Source organism: Cyprinodon tularosa, unplaced genomic scaffold, assembly GCF_016077235.1.
Source record: "Cyprinodon tularosa strain WSP-4 unplaced genomic scaffold, ASM1607723v1 ctg228, whole genome shotgun sequence".
Lineage (NCBI taxonomy): Eukaryota > Metazoa > Chordata > Actinopteri > Cyprinodontiformes > Cyprinodontidae > Cyprinodon > Cyprinodon tularosa.
This window is the reverse complement of record NW_024038851.1, coordinates 668,612-691,991: the sequence shown is the minus strand read 5'-3', so window position 1 is coordinate 691,991 and position 23,380 is coordinate 668,612. Positions and strand designations below refer to the sequence as shown.

At 38.1% G+C, this 23,380-nt stretch overlaps 2 protein-coding genes across 3 annotated transcripts in view; both read right to left on the bottom strand.

Annotated features, from left to right (window-relative positions):
- Positions 1-1,513: 1,513 nt before the first annotated feature.
- kcnk4a (potassium channel, subfamily K, member 4a) lies at positions 1,514-15,935 on the bottom strand. Its single transcript, XM_038286566.1, has 9 exons — positions 15,700-15,935; positions 13,524-13,671; positions 11,816-12,084; positions 6,454-6,571; positions 6,125-6,285; positions 4,388-4,391; positions 4,205-4,309; positions 2,640-2,782; positions 1,514-2,563 (listed from the first exon to the last, which is right to left on the bottom strand). The coding sequence occupies exons 3-9, from the start codon at positions 12,002-12,004 to the stop codon at positions 1,514-1,516; spliced, it is 1,770 nt and encodes a 589-aa protein (XP_038142494.1). The 5' UTR covers positions 12,005-12,084; positions 13,524-13,671; positions 15,700-15,935.
- A 2,352-nt stretch (positions 15,936-18,287) lies between these two features.
- Positions 18,288-23,380, bottom strand: part of si:dkeyp-115e12.6 (centromere protein F) — a 30,194-nt gene continuing 25,101 nt past the window's right edge. For both annotated transcript variants that reach the window (XM_038286546.1, XM_038286547.1), the window contains exons 16-18: positions 22,313-22,880; positions 21,595-21,723; positions 18,288-19,144 (exon numbers count right to left, since the gene is read on the bottom strand). In XM_038286546.1, coding sequence (XP_038142474.1) covers positions 21,608-21,723; positions 22,313-22,880 — 684 coding nt within the window. In that variant the 3' untranslated portion in view covers positions 18,288-19,144; positions 21,595-21,607. The remainder of the gene's footprint in view (positions 19,145-21,594; positions 21,724-22,312; positions 22,881-23,380) is intronic.

Sequence of the window (23,380 nt, the reverse complement as noted above, 5' to 3'; positions counted from 1 at the left end):
GGACGTCCTGTGCCCATTGTAAATCATATTGCATCGTGCAGCGGGATGCTTATCCTGTCCTAACAGGAAGCCGGTAAGAGTTGATGGGAAAATTGAAGGAGCTGAATACGTGGAAATATTGAGAGAAATCGCATTAGGAGGTAGAAAAAGATTGGGCCAGAGGTTCAGCTTCCAGCAGCCCTCAACCTCCAGCAGGAGCAACAATGGAGACTGTAATACCATATCAGGAAGCTAAAAAGGTAAGAGGGTTGTGCAATGAGAAAGTGGTGGAGTGTGTGGTAGGATGGTCAGATAAAGTCAAGGGGGAGAACCAAGGCCTGGTTGACAGATTAGGAGTGCTTGTCTGCTATGATGACATTGTAAAGTGGATTTATAGAGACAACCATAAAACAGAACATGGATATATATATCTGGAAGTAAAGAAAGAACCAAGACATAATGAATGAGTGGAAAGAGACAGAAACAGGTGTGACGTTGGTTTAAATAACCATCCACAGTGCACAAGAGGTTTCAATAGCAAAACAAAATAGATAAAAATGGTTCTATTGTCTTTAGAAAAAGTTTTGACATCAAAAAGTTAAATTATAAATACTTGGTTAATAAACTAATAAATTGATAATAAATCAGATATAGAAGCAGTCAAGAAGATTGCTTTTTAAAGCAAAAATTATATGAAACAGAAACTGCTTTTCAGAAAAAATATTTTCAAAACTCCTACTTTAAGATAATCTTTAAACCAGTAAATTAACCAAGAAGAACATCAAACCCAATTCTTCTATTAACCAAGTTGAAAAACAGGAGGGATGAGCAAAAGCTGCATATTATCCTTTTATCTATTCAAACACTAAATAAACCTTTATACAAACGTACATTACAACAGTTTTAAGGGTTGAATAAGAAACACACTATCAGGTGCAAATATACAGTTTATTTCTGGGGCTACCATTTAAATAAATGGCTGCCATATTGGTTGCTTTGGTGCAGGTTTGAATTTAGATTGCAGGAGAGACACTTCTGTGTGTTATCCACAACTTGGCAAGCTCAACATCAGAGTGAATGTAATGATAATAAGTCTTCTCCTCCATCTATACCAACAATGGACAAATAATTTGTTTTTGTCTGAATGAAAAACACAAGCTGAAAAAGAGTACGTATTGTTTCATTATTATTCTGTACTTGGAAACCAGTATAGAGAGCTAGAACGATAGAACTATGTGTGATGGAATATGGATAGAAGTAAAAATCTATCAAAATTAATTAAATTTGAGGCTTTGTTTGCATAGCGAGTGTATGTTTTTTTTAAATTTAGACAGAAATATAACAGTCTGCATCAGATTTAAACAGGAATAAATCAATACACTGTGTGCCAGCAGGTAACAGAAGACTGTCCCTCTGGAGAGGTAAAGCAGATTTTAGGCACTTACTTCATTAATGACCTCCAAGGAATTAATGATTCAGTTTTGTCAAGTTATGTCATGAAAACGTTGGCAGTATGCCATACGTACAGGGTCCATCAAAGGCCAGGATTTGAGTCTGTCTGGATCTCTGATACCGAAAGATCTGAGGAAGAACAGTCTGGAGGTGGGGTTGGGGGATTAGAGGGTGGCTGCAGGCTTGGCCTCCTCAGACGCAAGAGGCTCCATCCGGGTGACAATCCTTTCTTCATGCTCCTCCGCTTGGGCTTATGTGGGCGTCTCCTTTTCTCTTTGCTTGCTGTTGGCTCAGTGAGGTCACTCAGTGTGTCTGAGGACTCATCAATGTAGGCCAAGGTTTCTCCAAAGAAATCCAGCAACTGACAGTCTGGTGAAGAAGCAGCAGAACCCTGAGGGGAGGGAGGATGTAATTCAGGTGTGTGAGGGCGGGGGCAAAAGGAAGCACTCTCAGCGAGGGATTGACTGCAGGCACTTGTAGATTCCGATCCAGATTTCTTTAAAACCATTTGGTCTTTTTCCTGTTCCGTGACTGTTTGTATAGCTCTCACACCCCAATCTTCCCTGCGGAGGGGATGGGGGAGTTGGAGACTGTGTAGCACTGAGAATGATAAGGACTCAGGTGAGCCATCTGACCTGGAGTCAAATGCAAACTCAGATCCAGAGAGGGAGTCATTCAATATGGCAGTAGTTCTGGAGTCCAGCTCTGAAGTGGATCGGGCCACGGGAAGGGAGAAGGATCGGGCTAGAACCTGATGACATGACCTTCCATGTCCCTGAACACCAACAACAGCATCCGCTCTACTTACCAGCGCTGCGTTTTGGACACCTGCCTCTCCGCTAGCCCGTGGCCTGGGCTTGGACATCGCGGCCCTCTCTATAGAGGGCGGACCTTCTAGCTGGCACAAGGAACTGGAAAGGCCCGCAAAGCGGTTTGGCAAGTGTCCGTTCTTGGAACCGCCTCGAACCCAGTATCCCAGGGTGCCGTGGGCTCCTCGGCGGATGCGACGACGTTCGCTGCGTTTCCATCGCCGTCGTTGAAGGAGAAATGGGTCGTTGAATTCCAGGGGGTTTGGGATGCGGAACTCCATGTTCTGAGTCCAGTCTGTGGCGTGGGCCCTCAACTCCTCCATCTGAAAGCAACAAAGTAAAACAAGTAAGGGGAAAGAGAGAACATGCTTAAAGTCTGCCTTGAGAAAGCTTCCTGACCTTAAAAGATCTCACCTCAGCGCGTGTCCTCTTAGACAGAACCCTCAGCCAGTTGCCTATCATTGTCAAGATGGAGGCAAAGTACGCCAGACCAAACACTATCCACAGCAACACCAGAGGCTTGAAGATCGTTCCACCTTGACCTGAACAAAGACACAGGGCTTAGGATGGTTTGATGTAAATCATTTCCAAAAAAATATATAAATATATATATATATATATATATATATATATATATATATATATATATATATATATATATATATATATATATATGCTTCTGTCCTGCTTGAAAGGGTGCAGAAGGAGCCAGTATCATCACAGTGCTATAATTTTCAGTTGTTGTATTTGGGTTCTGTATTTCTTCTCCCACTGAGCCTGGTTCTGCTGGAGGTTTATTCCTGCTAAAAGGGAGTTTTTCGTCTCCAGTGCTGCTACAAGCATTCTAGGTGTGAGGGATTGCTACTGAGTCAATGAGTGGATGCAATCAGCTGGTTTTCCTTAGACAGAAAAAGTTGAACCAATCTGACTAAATTGTCTCTGAGAAGGGCCATGATATGACATGTGTTGTGAGCTGGCGTTACATAAATTGAATTGAATTGAATAGATTATCACAACTGCTGCAGGAGGAGGCAACAGGACTTCTCTTAACATTTAAAAATGTTTTACATTTCATCCAAAAGGATTCTTAAGGATTCATAGTCAGAATAACCTCTTAAATAGAGCGATTTAGGTCATTAAGGACAAAAGTCACTGGCTCTATCCTCTATGCCGCTAAATGTTTGAGCCATAGTTGCTTGGCAATCCAAACGTATCCCTAACTATGCCATGTGAGTTGTTTAGCCACACATGTGAAGCATGAATGTGCTATAAAACGATCTGGCCAGAGAATATGTGTTAAAAGGAAGAAATCTGAGGTAATCTACTCTGTTCAGTGATGTTTTCCCATTAAAGAGGGCTTCTTTAAATCTTCTTTCTAACCAGAAATGTTGGAAATCCATATTTTACTGTTGAGAGAATTTCTCAAGTTCTCCAAATGGAAATGGCCTTGAGTCAGAGCTTTCTTTCCCATGATGGGCCATTGATTTTTGTAGCTGCTGCTTGTCTTCAAGAACCATAAGAAGTCCTGTTTTCTTCTATTAAAGCACATCATAAATATTCACTAACAAATAGTATCTTCATTTCTAAAGCTGCTTATTTTTTCTTTTAAGACTGATGCTCTGAAGGCAATGGTTGTCCTAACCTCTGAGGTTTTATTTTACATGTAACATACCAGGTTATTAGTTATTTAACATTTCCAGTGTCTGTGTAAATCATCCTTCCCTTTAACATAAAAAATGTTAATCACCATAGCAACCTGGCACAAGCAGGTCAGATATAGCAACGTAAATGTAAAGCCTGGAGTATTATTGGGAAAAAGGAAGCTGCTGCGGCATTGTTCAACAGTTATCAGAAAGCAATAATATGTTTTTTCCAGCTTGATAGGAGGATTGAAGTCTGGGCAGCATGAACACAAGCCTGCTGCTAGAGACATTGTTATAAAACATGGGGATGCAGGTTAGCACCTGGTACGTAGTCTCCAAATCCAACAGTGGTAAGGGTGATGACCACGAAATACAGCGACTCCAGAAAAGACCACTTCTCCACTTTCTGAAACACCACTGTTGGGACTGCGAGAAAGATCAAGCAGCCAATAAGGATGGAGAGAACTGCTGACATCACACGCACAGTTGTGGGCCGGATCTTACGTTTCTGCAGGAGAGGTGGCAACAAACAATGCAGATTTAATGGCATTCAATAACTAGGCATACACATTTATACAGGTTAGGCTTAAAGGTGAACATCATTAATGTTGCCTTAAAGCTCAATTCTCGCGTTAACAAAAACATGAACATTCATCGTGCCCCTCACCTGCTTCAACCGTTTGAGACCGACCCAAAAGAGGTCGGTCATGTGGGAGTAATATGGTTGAAGGTGGGATACAAAGCTGTGATGAAAGTAAGATATGTAAAGCCCGTAACTGAACGTCTGCTTTTTCAGAGTCCACGATTTTATCTTTGAAAAAGCAAAAAAGCAAAAGTGCAAAATCATAATTTGTTGGTTTTCTAATGGCGCCTACTGCTATTTCATTGGCTAAAACCAAACTCTGGTAGGCAGTTACTAGTTCTTAATTTATTTAAAAAACTAAGGAGGTGCTACTTTTTCCCTGTGGCCTTTTGTTGTGGGCAGTCTAAGGCACACCTGTGCACTATCATGGTGTCTAATCAGCATCTGGATATGGCACACCTGTGAGGTGGGATGGATTATCTCATCCAAGGAGAAGTGCTCACTATCAGAGACTTAGACTGGTTTGAGAGCAATATTTGAAGGGAATGGTGATATTGTGTAAATAGAAAAAGTTTTAGATCTTTGAGCTCATCTCATAAAAAATGGGAGCAAAACCAAAAGTGCTGCACTTATATTTTTGTTCGCCGGCAACTAAAGGAGACTGTTTATATTAAATATGTGCACCCTTTTTATAGCAGCTGGTATTTGGTGGGCACTTAGCTCTCCAACATGCCTCTTCTCATGGGTGAGTTGTGTTTAAAAGTCAATCTGAAAATCCCTAGGAACAAAAATCCTCGACATTAACCCTTAAAATATAGTAGTTGAATATCAAAAAGGCAGGCAATTCTTTATTTTAAATGCTCCCAACAGAAAACTGCTAGCAAACCACATAAAATCTAAATGTTCTATTGACATATCTCATACACATTTTTTCATGCATTAGGTGGTAATGAGCAGTTTTCATGAGCAGTGGCTTCAGCTTTCAAATGCCAAAGCTAATAAATACATCATCATTGAGGTAATGCAGCAATTTATCCTGAATTACAGTCATGGAGTTGCTTTGCACATCAGATTTTTTTTCCTGTTAGTATATAATTTTTCCAAGATATGCTGCTTCAGACTAAAACTCTTCACAGTATTGCCAGTTTTATATACCCTTAATATAAATCCTATGCTGATAAAAGTCCTGGTGTTGTTTTCTCCTCAAACATGAGACTAAAACTGATGGTGGAGGAGCAGAAACTTCTTTTAATTAGAAATATAAATCAGAAAAATTATGATGCGGACACGATAGCCGTAGTGGTATTGTTGTACCATTGGGAAAGCAATAAAAAAAGAGTTGGTGAAAATATGTCTATCCAGTGGATATTTAGATATTCCAGATGTGCTTTGATCACCTCATTCTAATATCCAGGCAGGTCCTGAAGATAATGGAGTGGATCCTAATTTGGAGAAAAGCAGTGCTTGAATTGTTGTATAGTTTATAAAAAAATATTTTTACAGCAATGGTAGTTTTTGCAGCCTCTTCTTGTCTGTACTTATTATTGATTCTCTGACTGCAGAGATTCAGCTTCTTATTTCCATTAAGAAACAGTCACTAGACACTATGCATTCTTAGATTCAAGTTTTAAATGTTGTGCAGGACAGACCATTCTTACCAAAAAGAGCTTCTCAATCTTGGCCACAGCTCTCCGCAGCACCGTGCCCATATGATCACCCACTCCAGCAAGCAGGAAGCCAAACATGGGGATGCCCACCAGGGCATAACATACACAGAACAACTGTCCAAACCATGTCCGAGGTGACAGATTCCCAAAGCCTGGGAACAAAAATCAAAGGGCAATCTCTACAAATGTAATATTAATAAACTTCTGAGGGTTATATTTTAATGTGATTAAAAATAATCACACTGAGAATATATATCTCAAATACATTAGTCATATTATCAGTCCAGATAATCAGATGGATGTTTTCTGTTACTATTTACCTATTGTGGTGATGATGGTACCACAGAAGAAGAAAGCAGAGCCCATATCCCAGTGGGTGGTCAGGTTGGGAGAGAGGCTGCTTATATCCAGACCTGCCTCAATAGCAGATACTAGTTTCTGCAAGTGTGACATATAGCTGTCATGTAAACGATCAGTTAAATCAAAATTAAAAATTTTCACAGTTTGGATTCATCTTCTTATCATACATGAAAGTTTCATGAATTATACCGTTTTTCTGGTTTAAATTAAACATTATATATAAAAGTAAGTGCACTGTGAAATAAAACCCTTTTCCCCCAAACAGCAAATTTATTCAATTTTTTTATTTAACCCTTATTTAACCGGGAAAGCCCAGCTTAAAATAAAAATAGATTTTCCTAGGTCAGAAGCGACAAATTTTACACCACAATGATAATTAACAATACACAATTGAGATACAATTAGAAAAAATAAACCCATGACATTATAAAGAGGATATCTCAAGTGCTAGCAGTCTAGTAATAAACATGTTCAGTATAATTAATTCACTTAATTTCCAGTCTTTTAGCAGAATGCTTCATGCAGATGGAGCAGAGTAAATAAAAGTCCTTTTTCTGCAGTTCTGTGGAGCTAAATGGAACAAAGAGCAGCAAGTAATAATTGTAAAGCAAAGAAGAAACGTCAGTATTACATATATATAGGAAAGAAGCAGACTGATAATAGCCTTATAAAAATTGCACCACTGTCAGAGCCTCCTGTTAGACAAAGGTCCCACATGAGAACACGGCTCACAATGATGGATCATGAAAGGTTATGGGTCAAAACTCAGTAGTTTTAGCAACCATTTAGTAAAAAAAAAAAAATCTTGTGTTATCAAATGAAAAGTCATGCCCAAATATTATTTTTGTATAAAGAGATCAGGAGATTGCAGCCAGAACTCAATGTTTAGTTCAGAAGAAAACACGTCTATCTTCCAATAATATGGAGAACGCATGAGACTGTTCTCACATTTACAGCTCAGCCAGTGCATGATAGTGACTTTTCTGAAAGCCACTGCTTCAGCTAAACAAGGCAAAGGTCAAGGAAATCCTACACTGAAAGAAATCGGGGGAGCTATTTACTTAGAAAAAAGCTAGGTAACTTTTCCACATAAAAATACATTGTAAATTTCACTCACTAAAATCTAAGTTGATTTATTACTAAGAGGAGCTGATTGAACAAACTTCAGCAAATTTTACTAATTTGTATTTCTCTGCTATTAACCTTTACACAGAGAGGCACTGAGACATACAACCATGCACACGCAGGGAGAATCTAGAGAGTCGTGTTATTGGACTGTGGGAGGAAGCCAGAGTAAATCTACTTATGCACAGGGAGAGCATGCAAACTCCATGCAGAGAGACCCTGCCCCAGGGATCAAACTCAGAACCTTCTTGCTGCTTGGCAACGGTGCAACAAACTTTGTCACCAAGCAGTTCGATAAGTAAACAATTCTTTCTATTTTTGACCTAAACATGGTCAGACAAAGTAAAAAGCATCAAGTTTACTCCTAATATCCAAGCACGTATTACTTGGCATGGGAGCTGCCTTGGAGCTCGTCTGCCTGGCTGTGTGTTTCCTGGACAGGGCCGCCTTTTACAGCTGCTTTTTGTATCTCTGCTTCTGTCTCCTTGAACCCCAGTCGGCCTCGGCAGATGGCCGCTCACACTGAGCCTGGTTCTGCTGGAGGTTTCTTCCTGTTAAAAGGGAGTTTTTCCTCTCCACTGTCGCTACAAGCATGCTTAGTGTGGGGGATTGTATTTGAGTCAATGAGTCAATGCAATCAACTGGTTTTCCTTAGATAGAAAACTTTGTATCAATTTGACTGTATGATCTGGTTGAACTGTAAAGTGCCTTGAGATGACATGTGTTGTGAATTTGGCGCTATATAAATAAACTGAATTGAATTGAACTTGCGTCTGTTAAGTTGCAAAGTTGTTTAAATGGTTTTGTTAATACTATTTAGCAAGATTAAATAATTAAATGTACTTTTTTTTTTATTGATATAGATTTAAAAATTATTTCTGAGTAACACATTAAATAAGATGTGTCATTTCGAAGAAAAGGCACTTTATATGGCAACTTGCAGTAAATTCTACATAAAAACCAAGGTCATATTTACAGGAGCAAAAAGTAATTTTTGTCAGTTTACAAGAACAGGTCAACCATATGTTACTTTAATTACATTAAATACATTTAATATTAGTTAATTACCCAAGAAGACTAAATACGGATATTAATTTAAAGGTACATTAAACCAAAAAGGGAATATGAATATATATATATATATATATATATATATATATATATATATTTATTTTTTTTATTTTTATTTTTTTTAAGCTTGTGATCAAGTGTATATATGGTTAGTCACATAATAAAGGTAAAGTTAAATAAAAAAAGGGAATTTTTAAATAATTTTTTTTTTTACCAGGTTTGTGTATATTATTGAGACATAATTGTAAAAAACGATAGATTTTATATTTCAATATACAGTCTCTGTTCTTGTGTGCCCATCTGTGTTCTGCTCTTGTTCTGTGTTTCATAAAAGAGGTGATGGAGTCACCGTAGCAACCAGGCAATAACTCTTCTTCTGTCAAATAAAGATTATTAGAGGCAATAACACTTAAAAATGGAAAGGGACCAAAGGGGATCACTGGGTATTGGGTCACTGGGTGTCGCACAGAGAAGAGACGACTGATGTTTTTCTGCCTTGACGTCACACTGCCCAATTGCATTAATGATAGTAATGAAAATATTTCTTCTTATTTTACTAAACAGTTTCAGTTTCTTATTTTCAGTGTTATCCCGAGTTTCTGGATGATTCCATTTCCTTAAAGCTGGAACATGTGACTTTCCCCACTGTGGGACAATAAAGGCTATTTCTACTCTATTCTCTGAGAAGCTTCAGTTTCCAACATTCCCCGTTGAGTTTTTATGGCTAAGTTAACATGAGCACACATTCTTTTCGGGGGTTTCCTTTGTAATTGTGCAATAATTAGCACTCTTTCTTTAAAGGATGAAGTAAACATGTAATTTGAAGGGTGTGAATTTAAATATTTTTATTCAGTTTTTGTAAGATGCTATGTAATTAACACAGAGAGGCAGAAGCAACTGAAAACCAATCTAGGATTTTTTTTTTAATCATTTTTAAACATTTTAACTACCGTATTCCTCAGTGAGAACAATGAAAACTTTCTAACATTACATCTCCTTTTTACAAGTCTAGGGGTAATCAATGGGGCTGGTTTTGGGCTATGTTTGTGCATCTATTGTCATCCAAGAGCTATTTCATAGTCTGAATAACCTGCAGTCTATTTCAGCAGCTTGGCCCAAACTGTAAATCTTTGACTAAAGGTGTGGAAAACTGTTTAAAGAGCACCATTAAAAGATGCACATAAAATCTCAACTAGGAGGTTTGTCTGTGGTTAGGCTGTTTGCACTCAATGACAAAACAGAAGATCAGATAAATAGGAATATGATAATGACCACAAAGAAAGCTATTTAATACAGAAATGGTGCACTAATGCAATACTACCCTACAGGTTTTAAAAAAATGTAATGAAAGTGTTTAAGGCCCTTGGCTAAATAGACAAAAAAACAAAAAACGTGTGGGAATAGTACGAGAGTAAAGTCACGCTTTATAATTTTACCTATAGGACATTTAAAAGCTGCTTTCAATGAATATATCACAGAGATTCAGGGCCTTTGAGAAGAATTCATTCATTCTCTTGGCTTTTCACAATCAGCCAAGTTACAAGAAAATGTCCCTGTAGTTCAAAAAATAATAATAATGACTGCATGTGACTGGCCAGTGGAAAGTACCGCATTGCTTTAGTGATAAGAAAAGGATGCAATAATTTCATATTCATCTTTTAATCTGAAACCATAAATACAATAGTTGCCTTTAGAGGTCTCATATTTAGAAAGCCCCTCTGTGTGCAGCCTAATGTATAAATCCAGCTGTTTCCTAAAGGCTTTTGAAGAGATTATTAGTGCACCAACAGCATCATGTGCTAGATGGGTGGTTGCCCAGAGCAGCATTAGAAAGGGGGCATTAGCATTAGAAAGGCCCCTAAACATAGGAGTTTCCCTTTACACACATTTTTTGTTGCTTCTTTGTGCTGTGCTATACTTGGTTGTTGCTTAAAAAAGCTAAATAGTTAATTGTCTTTCTTTGGGATTGCAGAGCGCTGCAACGCCAAAGGATCTAAGATAATTGCTTTCATTCTACCGGATGGAGCAGCTCTTCCAGGAGGCCATAAACAGAAGAACCATCATAGGTGGACGCTACAAACACAGCAGAAAGGTAAGGGGGAACTGTTGGAAGCTCAGAGCAACCTCCTCGTGGAGAATAGTTCAGTTCATCACCTGTAGGGGGCATGGACGAAATTTTCATTACAACATGCTTGACCAACAATCACGCAAGACAGTGGGCCAATCAGGAGCGTGTGGGTGGGCTAAACTCGGGGAAGCTGGCTTTAGCTTGAGTTACGGTTTTCAGCTTGTCTGCGTACTGTAGAGTGACATTGTTTTTGGACAGTAAAAGTGCAGGGGACCAAAACGCACGTTTGGACAGGAGCCCCCCCGAACAATTACGTCCATGGTAGAGGGTCACCTTTTAGCTCATTAAACACTATTTAGTCAAAAGTTTGAAAGCGCCTTTGCTTTCTCTGCTTTGTCTTTATTTTTTTAAGTTGCTTTGGGAACTCCTTATAGATGGTTGCAAAACCCCTTCAGGTGACTACCTATGAGGCTCAATGGAATAAAAACCGTGTTTGATAGGATACTCCATCAATCTTGCCCTTTTTGAAAGAATGGTTCAGAAGAAGTCAACTTTGATAGAAAAAGAAATAAAAAATCTTATTTGCAAACAACCCATGTAGAACATGTGGAAAAAGGCTGCCCTGGTCAGATGGGACAAAAAGCAAACTCCTCTGTGGAGTGGACCACAGACACTGCACAAACTACAACCACAGTGAAACATGGCGGTGGCAGCATCATGCTGTGAGAGCACTTAGAAAATATTCTAAGATATCTGTGACTGCGAAAGGACAAAACATCTCTAGACAGACAGATATATAGAGAAATGCCCCATAAGATATAATGTATGTAACCAACGTCTGACCTAGAGGGTCTGTGTCTAAATGGACATGACTTCTCAATGTTTTAAATATTTTTAGAACAATGTATATTTTCCTTCCCCTTTAGGATTATTATATAAAACTTAAATACATTGTAGTTTGATAATGAAAAAAGTGGCCTTTTAGTGCAGTGATGAGGAGGAACCGGAAACTCAGGCTGAGCCAGAAAAGGATCTTTGCTCTGAGTCTCTAGAGATACCTTCACAAGTTCCTGGAAGTCCACCTCAGAGATGCAGGAGTTATTTTCGAGGAAGACTTGCTTGGCTTTGAGCAGAGTTTCATGCGCCTTGCTCTCCTCTGGGGCCTCTAGGTTGACAAAAACGAGTGCTCCCATGCCCAGGTACAGCATGACCCCCGTCAGCAAGGTGATGAGGGTGGTGCATCGCATCTTCCTCCCGGTCAACACCCCCGCCCCTCCAGGGTTCGGGGTCTGGTCCGGTGTCTCAGTCAGGATGCACCAGGATGCAGCTGGCCATAAACAGGAAGTTCCTTTAGATAAGTACTGTATGTGTGAGCGAAGATATATGCAAACAAGATACGCAAGTGTTCTAAAAAGAAATATGTGTATGTCAAAGGAAAACCAGTGACCGTCACAGAGGACAAATAACTTTAAAGTCTACACATTAAAAAAGCTTTGTGATTTAGTTCATGAATTATTTGCAATTTACATTTTGCGTTTATATTAGGTTATATTTTCTAAAGAGGCAAATATGACTTTTTAATTAGAAGATTTAAAAAAGTAATTTCATTCTGTTTTTATTTAGTTTTAAAGTAATGTTTAAAAATAAAATAGTGCTTTGTTAAAGCTAGTCCAATGGGAGACTAAAGGCTAACTAGGTCTACCATTTAAGGCTTACAGAGAGACAGAGAGATATTGATGGGGATGAACAATTTCTACTTGCTTTGAAGCACAAACAGTTCTTCAAAGAGCACAGTAAGTTTCCATAAAGGATAACATTACATATATTATTTTAGACACCGGGTTCCTGGGTTGCTTTGCTGAAGGCATGTGAGATTTTATTGCACTGATTTTATAATAGAAATGTTTCATCCTTTATGCACACAGACTTAGTTTAGAAGTGCGATAATAAGCCGTGGTATTAATAAATCATTGGAATGTTCCATTTATTTATTTTGTGTTACGAGAACAGTACTGTCTCTACATATTTCCTAAGAACCAGGGCTTTCTTAATGATCTTTAAATGGTTTCTTTAAATTGGTTTCTTTGATATTTCTTTAAGCTTCTTTAAATTTTAGCTTTCCAGTTCAATTGTTTTATCAATGAAAGGTAGTATAAAGTGTTTCAGGAGCAAAATCATTGTCCCCAACACCAGGAGTATGAACTGCAGAAAAATAAATCATGTTTAATTTTTTCCAAAATAGGTGCAGAAAGTTAAATCACGGTTTAAAATTGCATTTAGATTTGCAGCAGGACAATGCTCAGAAGCACTGCAGCAAATTCACCTCTGAATGGGTTGAAAAAAACTTAAATCAAGGATCTGGGGTGAATTAGGAACTGGAATTGAATCCTTTTTTTTGGCATGACCTTCAACTGCTGGAAAAATTCTCTAACAGTGTCGGATTGAAACAATTCTCTAGATAATCAAAGTTTCTCCACTATGATGTAAAGCCACTTATCGCTGATGGTGAATGTTGCTTGGTTACCAAGTTTATGGGGAAATTACTTTTTAATATAAGGTCAGGTTGGCTTAGATTGATTTTCCCCTAATATTTGAAAAATAAAATGAACTAAATTTAGTATTTATTCAAAATAGATTTAAAAGATAGGAAAATGGAAACAAATCTATAAGGAAAAAGATACCTTTTTCATTAATTTATTAATCCTAATGTTGAAGTTTTGCATGCTACATAATGAAATACTTTAAAAAGGCAGACAGAAACTGTACCTTAACTCATAGTTGGCAAGCTCATCCCATGTTAAACTTTCAGAGATCCAGAGGGGAAGGAATATCCTTTACTGCTCCTCTCTCCTGGTAGGATCTTTAGCGGTCAGAGTATTGTGGCTTCATCTGTCCCATCCAAGCCATTTGAACGCTTGTGGATACAAGGGTACATGTTAGAATTTGGATCCACAACTATTTTTCCACCTTCTCTTCAACCTCTTTTTTAATAGATGTTTCTGTTGGAGGGAATTTATCATAAAAACTGGTGCAAAAGCGACACAATGCAGGCCACCCTGCCGGCGGCCTCTCAGATGATTAGACTCTGCCAAGCCTCCAAAGAAACATCACAGACCATAAATCAAAACCAGGTTTATCTCTTATCTTTACTTAGTTTCTTTTGCTTTCTTTTGTGTTTACGCCGAGACAGGCGTTCAAACAGGACTAGGATTTAGGAGCCTGTCGTTGTGGGTCGACCAGCCCTGCTCACCACCGCGTGGACCCTGACAGTGTTCTGAGATTTCCCAGAGCCAGGCCAACTGTTTGCATTCTGCTCTAATGGACTGCTGCCTTTGTTATATGTGGGGAGTCCTGCTCCCTGCCCCTGGCTTCAACATTGACAGATGTTTTTGGTAGTGTCACTGTCTGAATCTATGCTGGCACATTTTAATATTGTGCTAAGGCATTAGGTATGGGCGTTTGGAGAGAGGAGGTCCACAGACTGAGATGTAATCTTAAGTTAAACATCAATGCAGGTGGGGTAATAAATCAGGAGCATGGCTGTTTGGAAAGAACCGAGACATAGAAAAGGCAGAACCTGTTATAGATGAGGTATACTTGGGTTTACATTTAGACAAATCTTACTAAACTGTGGGGGACTGCATGAAGTAAGAGAAGCTTGGGGTGGTGGATTCATTATGTTATACTGCATTGGATTTGGTACAGCGTCTTCCTTCCATGGAGTAAATCCATGCCCAATCAACTTTTCAAGGTTTCACCTCATTACACAACAGATGTTCAATTAGATTTATGTTTGGACTTTTAGTGAGTCATTTCTGCTTTTTATCCTAACCCCTCCATCAAGGCACTTGCAGTAAACTTGGGAGGAAAGACCTTCTGCTTAGTCAAATTTTTCCATCATCCAACAGGTTTTCTTCCCTGTATCTAATTACATCCGTTCACCTCTAAAAGGTGTACAGCACCTCCTGCATTGTGCTGGGGAGCCTTGGTGAATTCTTTGGCAAGTAAAGATGCTCTTATTTTGAAACAAAGTTTCATAAGAATCCATTTGAAAATAAACATTTATCATATTATTGCCATTTACAAGAAATACCCCCTTTTTACAATATTTTTCTGTTTCTATAGAAACTGTTCTTACTCTGAAGGGACCTCAATAACTATCCATAAACAGCCCTAAGAAACTAACAGTAACCATATTAGGGATTTAATTGCAGTTTAATAAAATCTCAAGAGACATTTGGCTTCAGAGAGGGTTGAGACCTCTGCAAGAAAAACATCTATGATAGAAAAAAAACCCAAATAACTCCATTTACAGTATTACATAAATGCAAAGCATGAGTGAAATCCCTAAAAAACCTCAAACAGGAAGGAAACCTAAACAAAAATTTGGTGACAAAGCTGCAATAGAAACTTCAGCTAACCATGACAGACCAAGCAAACCGACTGTGGGAAAAGGTATAGCCTCTTAGGCAAGAATTTACCACAAAGACAAAAACAAACAAAACAAAGGCCTTTTAGTCATACTTTCATTTGCCTGAAAGTATTTACCAGTGAGCAAACTCTGATGTCAGGAGGAGATCACAGGTTGAAGCTCTGCAAGACTGGTTTCATGCTCTGGGAACAAATATCTTTAGAACATAAAGACAGAACTGTTTTGGGGTGCAAAAAAAAAGATAATCTTGCAGCTAATTAAAGATCATGTCATTGGAGGCATTCATGGAATGCATAAATCTGTTCTTCTGTTTTATTAAGTTGTTCAGAGTTCTGTTATATGAGCTTTTTGATAATATGTCTGCTTTAATATTTTTTAACCTTAAAGAGGTAATAAAGTTATCTGAAAGGGCTAAAAAGCTGCCCCAATGACAGAAAAAAACATTTTTCCAGGACAAAAAAAGAAAATGCTAACAATATCTCTTAAAGACAGAACCCCAGCAAGTCTTACCTTAATGATGAGAAATGTTGTTCTCCTACTTAACTTTATGCAGCTCAAAATCTTCTGAGCAATGGGCTCAGTGTGTGTGTTTTGCAGATGGATGACTGCATGTGTGTTTTCTCCTTGGAAGGTGTTCCCCCCCCCGTTCTCGTGACCCTACATCACTCGGGCAGAGGGGAGCAGATCATATGAGGAGGAGGAGGAGATGAAGCAAAGGATGAGGCGGAGTGCATGTGAAGCCTATTACAGTGCAGTGTGTGAATGTTTGATGGAGTGGCGTCACAGCAGAGGAAGAGCAAAGGGCCTGGAGTTTCCTGAGCTGGTCGTGAGACGAAGGGGTGGCGTCTCAGCTCTAAATCCATCGCTATCGGGCTTCTGTCGTTTTTAGGAAATAAAAGGAGACACTTGTTTCTTCACAACCAGAATTATGGTCCACAGTTTTTGAGGCACTTGAAGAAAGTGTGCGTTATGAAACAAAACAGGCCCCAGAAGCTGGCAAACTTTTTTCATCCACACTATTCAGCACCTTCTGACGTCTTTATGACCAAGAGGCAAAGGGATGTTGGTAATTGCGGAAACACTTATGTGATTTAACCAAGATATTCCACAAAAAAACACTTTGAGGCTTGCTTCATTGGACCAAAACACAAATTTGAACTTAATTGAAAAGAACTACCGTAAATGAGAACGAAACTGACCAATCATTAAAGCTTAGCGTTTAAAAAATAGCAGATTGACTGGTCAGACTGGAAGGTTAAAAAAAACAAACAAGCTGAGCCAAGAGAAAATGTTTTATTGTAATTTGAACACAACACAGATACAGCCACCTTAAAGTGTGCAAAGGAAGAGGATTAGATTCAGTGTTTCCCTGCTCAGTCAGACCCCCCACCTCAGCGGACTACAGATCCCAGAGAGTGAACGGTTGAGCTCAGACCGAGTCCACATGTAAATCCAGGCGACAACAGTAACATTTAAATTAAGCAGAAATACAAAACACAAAGCTTTAAAATCTAGCTTCATTTATTTCACCTCAAAAACTTTAAAAGACTAAAGCACATTAAAACAGTTCAAGTTCATTTAAAATACTATTCTAAACTACATCTTAAAAACTGTCTAAAAGCAGGTTTCAAGTTGATGAGAAGCAGCCTAATAAATTTGATCTGCATTCATGCAACTGAAGTCAAAGAAAGGATGATGTCCAGACAGGGCAGAGCAACAGGCTGCCAGTGCATCGCCCTGCAGTGTAACTATAAAGGTCATTTAGTGAGGTCTGAAATAACAATATGAAAGGTGATCCTTTTAAAAACTGCTCCACCATCATTTCGAGTACCGATTCTGTTATTTCTCACTTAAGTTAAAGTTTTATTTTTCACAGAAAATGTAACAAGTATCTCCTATGTGATAACTGTCAGGTGTAGACATTGCTTTTTACCGAACAACTCTAAACTTGGCAACTGCTTCAATCAATTAACAAATCCAAAATAGATTGCATCAAGGACATCTTGGTATTTTCTGTTCTAAACATCTATATTTTTTTTCTATCTATTTTTGGAAACCCATTGATGTTCAAATACAAAAATGTACAGCTACTTTCCATCAATACTTGTATGGTTATTGTTCTTTTTAGTTTATTCTTCAAATACCTCTTAGGCGATAACCAAAAACCACTTATTCAGTTATTTTTTTTTGTTTTCTGTTAAAACCACAAACATCTAGATTATTTATTGGTAATTTCTAACTTAGGTGTAGGCAGCATATAATTGTTAAGTGGAAGGAAAGCAATCCACCCATCTATCGTCTATATCTGTCTATCCATGCAGGGTCTTTAGCAGGTGTTGGAGGACAGGTCCTGTCTCCATCACAGGACAACAAAGACATACAGAAAAACAAAAACTTAGACATAAAGGTAATTTAGAGACCAATTAACCTGTGGAGAGAATCCATTCGTTCAATGAGGAGAATCCAGAAACACCCAGAGCTGAGATTTGAATCATCTTGCTGCTAAAATCTTTTTTTTTTTTTACAACTAAACAATAATATCCACATGCAAATTTGTATTCTCTCTCAGGTTTATTATCAGAGAAAATTTGTAAACAAACCAAAGTATGAAAAGGTGAAGCAGCTGTAAAGCGGTTTGAAGCAGAGTAAAAAAAAAAAAAGAAGAGATTAAAACAGACTATTAATGATAAACATGAAAGATTCTGGTTTAAACTTTGTAAACTGTGCAGGAGTCACAGCAAATATGTAGAAGGACGTCCTCAGATCAGATGACCTTCTGGCCCGCTGACTGAAACACCTCACCTCTGCAGATAAAATCCAAGTAAAACACCCTGATGTTTGTGGAACGTTGAAAATTAGAAAAAGTTCAGAGGGGGGAGATGGTCGCTGTTCACCTACTAGGATCAATCACTTATTATTTCCAGTGACATCATTGAGGTTTCCCTCATTAAATATGATGCTTATGTTTCTTTTTGATTTTAAGCTGCGTTCCTATTTCTGGTAAAATAAGACGTTTATCCCGAGGTTAATTTTGAACATTTGACATTTCATTCTACAGAAGACAACAGGGTCTTTGCATCCTCTGGTCTCTCCTCTTCATCACTGAGACCAATCAGTTTTATGAGTTGTTGTTTGTTTTTTTTAAGTTTTAAAAGAGACCTGTGTTTTAGTGTTTGTTAGTGTCACACTGGGAAGCCTAGCAGCTTCCCCGAGAGAAAGAGCCCAGAGTGGATCTCCATACATGGAGCGGAAAGAGGCACAGGTTACGCTGACTCATAGGCGTGTGCTCAGCCACACTTATATACAAACAGTAACATCAAGTTCAGGACACACATGTTCACAATCACAGTTAATGCTTTTTCACACACTCCTGTAAACACCCCCTTCACCAATAAAACACATTCAATTGTCCATAAATTAAACTAAAAAAACATATACATTTGAAATATGTTTTCATAACTGGCCAATCTGGCTGAAGCCTTCAGGAAAGCAGGTCCAACTTATCTTGACAGGCGCTGGTTCAGAAATACATCCAGGAGGAGCTGTTTAATTGAAGGCAAGGCAGAGGCCTTGTGACGCATGAGCTCAGTCAGAGTTAAAGAAAAACAAAACGATCCCTTAGAAAAAGTGGCTTCAGAAGCAGCAAAAAAAAAAAAAAAAAATCACTAAATCCCTATCTGACTGGATGGTTACACATGTGGATGTGGCCTAAACCAGAGTCTCTGCATGGCAATTTGGGGCTGAACAGGGGAAAATTAAAGCATTTCAGAACCATGGTGGAGACGTTCAGCGTGCCAGTGCAGGCCCGGTTACCTGCAAGCTGACGCACAGAGGCAGGAAACTTCTTTTAGTTTGTCAAACGGGTGTTGTGGGGGATGTAGGGTCTCCCTGAGGACGGCCATCTTCCATCATTCGGGTTCACAGTGAATCCTCCCAAAGGGATCAGTTCCTTCAGCTACAACAAACAGAAATAAATCTCAGTTCATCCAATATCAAATATTTATGTAGAAATACAGAGAAGATATTGTTCTGTTTATTGTGTTTATCTATGCTGAAGCATCAACTCAGTAACTTATATGACGCTACCTGCCAATCAGTTAGAAAAGCTATTTAGCATCTGACCAATCAGTGATCACAATTTGTCTCAGAGCAAAATGCCCCTGCAGGAACTGACAACTAGGCCTGTCACAATAACAAATTTTGAAGAAAGATTAATTGTCTCAAAAATTCTTGCGATAAACGATAATATTGTTTGAAGACCTTTTTACACTGATTTAATGGAAATGACGTAATAATGCATGCATTTTCCTGCCAAAGATAAACACACTTTATTTTCAACAGAACACTTAACACTGGAACTAATTAACAAAATAAAATGAGAAATAAAAATTAAATGGACTCTCAGTCTCTGTTAACTTAAAATACACTTAAATAAAAACTAACCACAAGATAAAACCACAGTCAAAATAAAAACGTATATACAAAATATCACGTTGGTGATATGTATGTTTTCTGGGGAATTCATACTGTCTATCAAATGTCTGCAACATTTTTCAAAATGCCGGCTTTTCAACACTATTAAATGGAAGCATCTCTTTATCAATTAAATGAACTACGCTGTCTGTGAGCGTGCATGTGTAGGTTGGTTGTATTGCTGCTCTTAGTTGCTACTGTTTTATGACAAATGCGACATACTGGCTAGCATAGGTTCAGCGGTTCTCCTCTGTCATTTGGTTTGAATCCGAAATACTCCCACACTGCGGCTGTTGCGCTCGGCTTTCAAACCAGTTCCATTTCGAGCTTTTTCCCCCAACATAAGATGTGGGTTTTTTCTTTTTACCTCGCTAACTCCTCACGGGTCTCTAAAGCTGCAGAAGTACAAAATGATGCGCGCTGACTACCTGATGCAATAGTCCACTCCTCCTCACTCCTCAAAAATGAGGAAGGGGAGGGGTCAGTAGATAGCACCGGAGTTAAGCCTTTTGATCCAGCGTCATCAATAGGAGAAAAACACAGGCAGAGACGATATAGCCGATAAATTAAATGACGTGGATAATTTTTATTTATCGTGCAATTAATTGATTTATTCATTATCGCAACAGGCCTACTGACAACACTGTCAGGATCATTAGAAACACATTGTATTCATGAGCAAATTAATGAAAAAAACATCAATAACATGGTTAAAGGTTACTAGTTAGGAACATTCAATTCAGATAGGTGTTACTCTGATCACTTAAAGGATGGGATAAGGTTGATTTCATTCCCCAACCCTAATAAAAGATGGATAAAGTCCTGAAGCTGACCTGCCAGCTGCTCCAGCTTCTAGATATGGGTAAGTCTGGGGTGAGGAGCAGTTTCATCTTTTGAAAAATAGGTTAAAGAAATAAGACTGAATGCAGAGAGGAAACATAAATTTAAATAGGTAAGGAATAAATATAAATGGTTTCATTCAATTTATGCTGCGTAAATTATTAAGGGTCCTCTGGCTATCTGGGTTTTTACTAATCAAACTGATATTGTTTCTGTTGTTTAAGTAGCACATTTTCCACATTCTCCCAGACTGATGGATCACTGCTTTATGTTATATGTAAAAGAAAAAAAAAACAACAAAAAAGTAATAACGGTACTGACCCCAATATAGGCCGACCCTGATTATAAGACTACCCTTCCTCTTACCAGGACCAGTTTTTAGGAACAAAATGTATTTGGTTCAAGGAAACTATTTGATATTGAAGTGGTAAGAATTTAATTGAAATAATATTGCAGTGAAAGATGTATGCAATGAAATAAAAACAAAAACAACAACAACACACTAATGACATTTAATTGAAATCTTGCAACACTTTGATAAGTTTTTTTTTTTTGCTGGTCGCATTTTTCTTGTCTTTCTGAATGTATCTTCTGACACTGCACTCTGTAACTCCGTATTTCTCTGCTGCCTGACAGGTGTTGGATGCCTCCGCTGCGTTGACCACCACTATTTTAAAATTGCCGTGATTACTCCGCCTCAAATGTCGAAAAACTTGACTGATTTTTGATCCAATCTGTTCTAAGCAGCCACTCTCCATTTGTAGCATCTTTGTCACTTTTTCCTCTGTTGTGATAAAAAAAAAATGACCCCAGCCACAGTGAGGTCACTGGCTTTACAAAATAACTAGCGCCTCTCCTGTTGCGTTCATGTAGCGACCACAGACAACTGTCAACCTGTATATAAGAAGACCCCACATTTTTACATCATTTTTAATAAAAAAAAAAAAATTGTCTTATATTCGGGCCAATACGGTACTTCTAAAGTACCCTTAAAAGCCCAAAATCAACTTTTGTTTATCTCAGTATAAAACAGATTGTCTTTGCTTGGTGCTAAAATAATATATAAAATGTTAGCAATGTTCTTTATGCTACCTGATACTCTCTTCTAGTCCGTCTCCTCGTCCTCCTGGCGTTCTTTCTCAGACAGAGGTTGGACCGTTCCTAACAAACCTCTTCTCACTATGTAAGGGCATGAAGGGCCGGAGGGGATGTCAGCAAAACCTGAAGGTTTAGGAAGAAGAAAAGGAAAAATAAGAAATAGGGAAAGATGGCTTAAGTATGGTGAATGATCGAAAAAATAATGGAAAATTTGAATGAAAAAAGATCAGGGTGGGTTTGAAAAGCTGGAATGTTTATGTTTTGTTAATAAATATTGAGAAGAAACTGTAAAAGCAGAACATTAACTGTTCAAGTGTGAAAAACTTAAATCTCTTAAACTATATTTTAAAATCAAGTTCCTCAAATTTTGGGCTGTATTTAGACCACAGCTGAAGAAGTTTTTTTGGTATCAAAAAAACAACTGTCTTCCTCTAAATCTTTGAATAAAGACATTAACCACTCTGGGGCAGTAAAGAGCACTAAAATATCACTAAGACCTTTAGGACCAAAATCCAAGAAATACATATAGTTAAATGCAATAAAATATATTGCTTAACTCTAATTAAACAGATTAAACAGAAAAATTCTAATAATTCAGAAATGCATTCATAATTCAAACATGAAAATCAAGCATTTAATGTGGCAGGACATTATAAATGTATTATTTATTTGTTTTTTATTATTTAAAGAAAAAAATAGTAATGTTCCCTACCCTTCATGACGACTTCTGGCAGGCCGTATGGCTCGTACTCTGTATCATCGAAGGCGGCTGACAGCTGCGTCCTGTTGCGACGGATCCTTTCAGCAAGTCGGGCCGGATCAGCTGGGATGGGAAAGGAGCTAGAGAGCAACATTTTGTCGCCTGTTTCGGCCTTCTCAGCTGAACAAACAGATGAAGCAGGAGGAGATTCCACAGATTTTTCCTCAGCATCTAAATCCTCCTCAGTCTGAGTGGCTGCAGAAGCTTTAGAAAGCAAACTGTTCTCAGTTTGACTCCCAACACTCACAACTTCGACTCTTACATCATTGTTATCAGAGTTAGTGGAGGTGCCTGTTTTATCCGTTCCACAGTTCAACATGGCCTCCTTTGCTCCCATGTAACAGTTTTCCACCTTGGTTGAACTTGATCCAGAGAAGCTGGGGAGATCTTTGGCTGCGTGGTTTTGGGAAATCTTCTGTGGTGACAGTTGGATGATTTCAGCATCTTTACTCAGTTTGTTTTGTTCTGGACAACTTTCTGGCTGCTGCAGGTTTATTTCCTGATTCTCTTTCTCTGATTCCTGTATAACAGTAAGAACAATGCATTAATAAATAAATAAATAAAAAAAACAATCTGTGAAACGTTTAACCTGCACTGTTTTACTCAAAGAAGAGAAGCAATTAAACAGATAAGTTGGTCAGTGTTTCCCGGAAACGATCCAGATAGAAAGACGGCTGGCATAATATGGAGCCACATAGAAATACAACTTATTACAGAGCATCAAAGATATTTGCATGCTTAATGACTCACTGAACAATAAATTAGGGATTCAGTTATATTAATCTGTACATGTTTAATTTATTATAATTATTATTATATTATTATTATTAAATATCAAATTAATATGAGAAACATATGGTTCTATTTTTTTCTCCAGAATGGACTTTATTTATCTAACTCCCATGACTCTGAAACACAAGATAATACACAGTATTGTGTAATGTACAGTTTCACACATTTAGTACATTTCTTTTAACAAATAATTAAAAACCTATAGGGATGCAAATGATTGATAAATGA

Excerpts from the sequence above, each read along its gene's own strand:
- kcnk4a (XM_038286566.1), bottom strand. The coding sequence starts at position 12,004 with ATGCGATGCACCACCCTCATCACCTTGCTGACGGGGGTCATGCTGTAC. Across the intron at positions 6,286-6,453 it reads TACCATCATCACCACAATAG|GCTTTGGGAATCTGTCACCT; the intron begins GTAAATAGTAAC and ends TTTTGTTCCCAG. Across the intron at positions 2,564-2,639 it reads CTGAGGTGAGATCTTTTAAG|ATGGAGGAGTTGAGGGCCCA; the intron begins GTCAGGAAGCTT and ends TGTTGCTTTCAG.